The sequence below is a fragment of the Myotis brandtii genome, unplaced genomic scaffold (assembly GCF_000412655.1).
Source record: "Myotis brandtii unplaced genomic scaffold, ASM41265v1 scaffold157, whole genome shotgun sequence".
Classification (NCBI taxonomy): domain Eukaryota; kingdom Metazoa; phylum Chordata; class Mammalia; order Chiroptera; family Vespertilionidae; genus Myotis; species Myotis brandtii.
The window spans coordinates 5,630,113-5,636,116 of record NW_005355708.1 but is presented as its reverse complement, the minus strand read 5'-3'; the positions used below and the strand labels follow the sequence as shown (position 1 = coordinate 5,636,116).

Here is a 6,004-nt window from a genome sequence, read left to right as displayed (position 1 = left end):
AAAAAAGGCCTCGCTGCACGTGGCCGGGTGCCGGCCCGGCCGGTAGTCGTCGCAATGCAATCCATCCTGTCCCTTGGCAGCCGCGGTTTTCGCGTCTGTAGAATGGGAATGTTCCTATCTACCCTCGGGGGCTACTCGAACGAAAATAGAGGAATCGCAAAAACAATGTTGAAGGGAAAGACGAGATGAGGCGAGGGTGGCTTACAAGCTTTAGAGAATGTTCCCTACCTCTCTGTTCCGGTCCCCTGGTACACAGAGGGTTCAAAAAATGTTGGACGAGTAGTTAGGAATTGAGGGAGTGTGCCAGGTGAACACAGGAAAACATAAATTCGGAGGCGGGGGGGGGGTATTATTACATCACGGAAGACTTTCCGTACCTGTTTCCATTTCTCTAATGCGGTTTCTAAACGGCCTCTGGACCAAATTCCGAGGGGCTGTCTCTGCAGTCCCCCTCAGATCCCAAGACTCTGCCCTCTGAGTCTTGAATTTCAAAAATTGGTGGAGGAGGCCAGAGGAGGGGATGCACAGACCCCCAAAACAGTAAAGCAAAGAAAAAGTGAATCCCCAATAAAAACCCCCATAATGGAGGACCGCCTCTCCGCAGCGTGGTCAATTTCTTACCCTTCTTGAGTTTCTGTATAGCCTCCTGTGAAATGAAAGTCTGGACAAAATTATTATTTATTGCCTGTCTCCCATTCGTATGGAATTGAGCTGATGAGAACTTGGTCTTAATCACCACTGCACCCTCACTGCCTAGAGCCATGCCCAGACGTAGTAGGTGCTCGATAAATATTTGTAAGTGAATGAATGACTCCCCAGAGTATTTTTCTCTTGATAAAAATCAGGATATTGGAATATGGCCGCCTCCCATCCCCAGAAATATAAGGAGAGCTTGGTACGATGGCTTGGAGTAAGGGTGTAGAAGGGGGTGGGGGTGCCACAAAAATACCTCATTCTGGGGCTGGGGTAAGAGAGGGTTCCTGTAAGGGTATGAGTGATGGTCCCTCCTGGCCATGACGACAGAAGCAATTCCTTTCCATCCAATAACATTGGATGGAAAGGAATTAGGAAGGCTGGCCTCCCCACTGCCCTTTGCAGAGGCCAGAGGTAAAGGCCCCAAAGTGGGGCTGGAGTTTAACGAATGGGGGAGGAGGCGGTTCTGTTGCTCAAAACTCTCACCCCCTAACAGGTTTCCAGTTCTCATGAGAGGAGAGCCCAGGGTCCTGCTGGTCTAGACTTCAGGTTCCTAAATGCCCCAAAGGTTCCCTGCCCCCCCTCCCCACCCCCCCAGAGAAAAGTTCTAGAAGGATGATGATTTCACCGCTGCTCTTCTGGGTGGCTGTGCTGAGAGCTCTTACCCTGAGACAGCAGTGCCTGCTTTCTTCTGCTTGTGGGGCAGAAGGGCATCTGCTTCAAGCCAACGTGACTCCAGCCTCTTTGCAGCTGCGATGCCTGGAGAGAAGGCTTGGGCCCCACCTGCAGGAGCCTGGACACGCAGATCAATGACCTCCTCCTTCTCCCACTCCGAAAGCCACCAGCCCCCCCAATTCTGAGTTTAGGGGCTTTATCGGTGCCCCTTGCTATTGAGAGTCCTTCCCCGGAGAAGGAATTCCCTCCACCCCTGCTTCCCCTCCTTTCCCTTCCTGGAAGCAGGCCCCGGGGATAGAGCCCAGGTGGCATGGAAGCACTTTGCAAACAGCAGGAATCGGCGCACCTCCCCAGCTGAAAGGACCTAGAATAATCCCGCCTCCGTTTTCAGAGCCCTTGAACTGGGGGAGCCAGCTGTCCATCCTGGGCCGGTCACCTGGACACTTGGAGTCTCCATGTCCCTATCAGAGAAAAGGGGACAACAGTAGCTGCCTCACCTCACCCCACTGTCAGGAGGGTGGGAACATGATGGGAGAGGACTGGCCCCCCTCTTGCAATTCCCGTTACCTACAGTAGAGGTCACTCGACCCCGTCCTCAGCCAGTGGGATGAGAAGGCAACAACACCCTTCTCAGAACCCCTGTTTCCCCTTAGGAGAAAAGGGGACAAGGCTAGATGCGGGGTTCCAACGGACGCCTCCAAAATAAGGCGTATTCTATACCCCCCGAGGGACCTGGAAACCAGCCCTTCCCGGACCGTGGGCCAGAGGCCTGTGTTCAAGAATTTGGGAGCGACGCACCTGCCTAGTTGCCCTTCCCTGGAGGAAGGCAGGGCAGGGAACTGGCCCCAGAGATCCAGGCCAATAATAACTCCTATGGCACTAAGAATTGTATGTTACTTTATCCCCATAACAATTTTATAAGATTCTATGTATATTGTATATACATATATTTTTGTTAATCCTCACCTGAGGACATTTTCCTATCAGGGGGAGAAAGAGAGAGAGAGAGAGAGAGAAACTTCGATCGATGTGAGAGAGACACATCGATTGGTTGCCTCCCGCAGGCGCTCCAACCAGGGCCAGGGATCAAGCCTGCCACCAAGGTCCCTGCCCTTGGCTGGAATCGAACCCCGACCCTTCACTCCGCAGGCAGACGCTCTATCCACTGAGCCAAGCTGGCTAGGGTGATGCTATATTTTTTAAATTTTACATACCATACATAGCCCAATTTCAGTGCCCAATTCAATGATTTTTTATTAAATTTGTAATTCTATGACAAACACCACCATCCAATTTTAGAATATTTCCTCCCCCCCCCCCCCCCTTAAACTAACTACTCATTCCTACCCCCAGCCCCCAGTGACCAATCTACTTTCTGTCTCTCTAGAGCTTCCTTTTCTGGACATGTCATAGAAGCAGAGTCACACTATGTGTGGCCTTTTACATCCGACTTCTTTCACAAAAGCATAATGTGGGATTTTTAATCCTCACCCAAGGAGGGTATGGTTTTTATTGATGAGAGAGAAAGAGAGAGAGAGAGAGAGAGAGAGAGAGAGATCGATCAGTTGCCTCCCAAACAGACCCTATCTAGGGATCGGACCTGCAGCCTAGGTATGTACGCTGACAGGGAATCAAACCCGCAACCTTTTTGGTGTGCGGGACAACACTCCAACCCACTGAGCCACCTGGCCAGGGCGAAAGCATAATGTTTTTGAGGTTCATTCCTGCTGTAGCATGTATTAGAGCCCCTTTTACTGCTGAGTCGCGTCCCATGGTGTGGAGATACCAGTTTGTTTATCCATTCACATTCGGGTTGCTCCCACTTTTCAGTTACTATAGATAATAGTTATGAACATTTGCATACAAGTCTTTGTGTGGACATAAGTGTTCATGTGAAAAGTAGAATTTCCAGGTCACATGGTAAATCCGTGTTTGACTTTTGAAGAAACTGCCGAACTGTTTTCTAAGCTGGCCATCCTGTGCCATTTTACACTTCCATTAATGTCCGTGTTATACATGAGGAAAGTGAGAGACAGAGACTTTAAGTGAGATTTGCCCAAGGTCACATTGCTAGCAAGTGTCAGAGCCGGGACTCAACCCAGGTCCCAAGTCCGTGCTCATAACCAAGAGTCTGTCTACCCCATGACAGTGAATCGCAGAGGGGAGCCATTTCTTGCCCTGCCACACCGTAGGCACCACCATTTTGCCTGTCTTGCTTCTAGAATCTCCTAAGGCAGGATCTGGGTTCCAAACCTGCAGGGATGCATCACCCCTTACCCATGCCCACACTGTGCTCTACTCCCAGAAATGTGCACCTAGAGTTAATAGCTTAAGTTCTGGACTCAGGTGGGTCTATGCATATGCCAGACTCATCATTTTACCAGCTGTGTGATTTGGGGGCCAGTTACCTAACCTCTGCTTTCATTTCTTCATCTGTAAAACAGAAATAGCATCTTCCTTCATACAATTAAAAATGTTTGATTATGTAGAGTCAATAATATTGCAATAACTACTCATGGTGCCAGGTGGCTACTGGAAATATCAGGGGAAACACTTTGTGGTTTTGTTTTGTTGGGTTTTTTTACATATAGTTGTATTGATTTCAGAGAGGAAGGAAGAGAAAGAAACATCAATGATGAGAGAGAACCATCAATCGGCTGCCTCCTGTACACCCCCCACTGGGGACCAACTGGGATCCAGCCCAAAACCTGGGCATGTGCCCTGACCAGGAATCCAATGGTGACCTCTTGGTGCATGGAAGGACGCTCAACCAACTGAGCCACACCAGCCGGGCTTAACTCCCTTTTGATCTGTACATTCCTCCTTTATCTCTTCTTGTTTTCTCCCCACAACCTATTCGCTGAAGATACCAGACTATCATCTAGGTTTCCCACAGTCTGGAATTGACTGATCGTATCCCCAGGGTGTCCTGTAATTAAGTAATGTTTATTCAATAACATTTATTAAACATCTACTATGCACGGGATTGCCAAATTTAGCCCAAGAAATACAGAACATATTTATGCTAAAAAGTATTTATTGTTTCTCTGTAATTCAAATTTAACTGGGCGTCCTGCATTTCACCTGGCAGCCCTATCTATCTACGTGCCTAGCTAGTGTTGGAGGCACAGTGGTGAGCAAGACAAACAAACCCCCCACCCAGAAGCTTACATTCTAGTAAACTAGGGGGAGCCAGGTTATATTCAAGCAGACAGTGTTCCTCCCGGGGATGCAGTGAGGAGTAAATGAGAACCCCGTGTTTAGCGCCTGGTCCATGACGCCCTTGATAAATGCAAGTGCTCTTGGCAGTAGCTTAGCCTTTTCCCCTTCTCCTGTTTCTTCCCTTTTCCCATCCCTACTCCACATCCCCAGGAATTATTCCAGACTTGCCCTCCTGCTATACCTTCTTCACATGTTTACAAGGAGCCCATTCATCTATTTATCCAGAGTCACTGAGCATCCACCTTGTAGCCAGCCCCAGGCCAGGCCCTGGAACCTCAGAAATGACGGAGACACAGTCTGGTGGGAGAGATGGGTGCTCCGGCTCATTTGAGAAGTAGCAACAGAGGAATGACCATCGTCCAGACAGGGTGACCTTGAGGAGGGAAGTCTTTTCAGAGAAGATAACCTTCCACGTAGGTTCTAAAGATGAGCAGGACCACAGAAAGGAGGCATGGGAGACGAGTTCCAGAGGCGAGCAAGCGCCTGACCTGTTGCTGCCACCTGCAGCCATCGGCAGCCACCTACTCCTGTTAAGTAGAGAGGATGCCCTGGCAGTGGTCCTGTCCCATCTGCCCTCTCAGAGGCATCCTGTGTCTCTCTTGTATGTCTCTCCCCTTAAAAAGCCAAATCTTCCCTGGACCCTGCAGGCTCTAGCCCCCATCTCTCCTCCCCTTCATAGCCACACTTCCCACAACAGCTGTCTAGACACTGTCTTCCTTTTCTCACTTCCCACTAACTCCTCAACCCACTTCCATCTGCTTCTACCTCCACTGCCACCAAAATAGCTCTCGCTGAGGCCCCAGTGGCCTCCGTCTCTTTAAAACTGGCCGGCTCTTGTCAGCCCTTCGGTCTTGACCTCTCAACAGGGTCCCACGGGAGTGGCCACTTCCTCCTTCCAGGAACTTTCTAGTCCCCAGCCTTCCAGGCACCTGGCTCTCCTGGTGTCTTCCTGCCTCGCTCTGTTTCCCCTGGGTCTTCAGCACAGGCTCATTCTCCCTCCCTCAGCCCAAAGGTTCAGTGCAGAACTTCTCCCTTCTCTCTCTGGACAGTCTCCTGTGCCCACTCCACAGTTACCGTCCGGCCACCGGGGAGCTCGGCCCACGCAGCTCCTCTCCGCTCCGACCGTGACACCTGGCTGCCCACCCGGCTCCTATCTCAGGCATCTCAAAAGCCCGGCAAGCCATTAGGGACCCCCTCCCCTGCCACACTGTCCATTTCCAAGGAAAACCTTCCCGTGTCTGGCTCCTGCATCCACCCACTTCCACAGCCAGGGGTCATCCTGGCACCTCCCAGCCAACGCCTCAGCCAGTCCTGTGCTCAGGACGCTCCACGTCTGCCTCCCCAGCTCCATTCCAGCCCACTCCAGCAGCGCCCCCACATCCTGCCATGCCCTCTGCATAGCCACCTGTTATCT

General features: G+C 50.9%; 1 protein-coding gene and 1 long non-coding RNA gene across 2 annotated transcripts in view; one reads left to right on the top strand and one right to left on the bottom strand.

The window, feature by feature from the left end:
• Positions 1-900: 900 nt before the first annotated feature.
• MLLT6 (myeloid/lymphoid or mixed-lineage leukemia; translocated to, 6) overlaps positions 901-6,004 on the top strand; it is a 44,107-nt gene continuing 39,003 nt past the window's right edge. The window contains exons 1-2 of the mRNA XM_014536222.1: positions 901-910; positions 2,466-2,471. Of these exons, the coding sequence (XP_014391708.1) occupies positions 901-910; positions 2,466-2,471 (16 nt within the window). The remainder of the gene's footprint in view (positions 911-2,465; positions 2,472-6,004) is intronic.
• Positions 4,299-6,004, bottom strand: part of LOC106725359 — a 12,401-nt gene continuing 10,695 nt past the window's right edge. The window contains exon 3 of the long non-coding RNA XR_001361236.1: positions 4,299-5,010. This is a non-coding gene — a long non-coding RNA (uncharacterized LOC106725359). The remainder of the gene's footprint in view (positions 5,011-6,004) is intronic.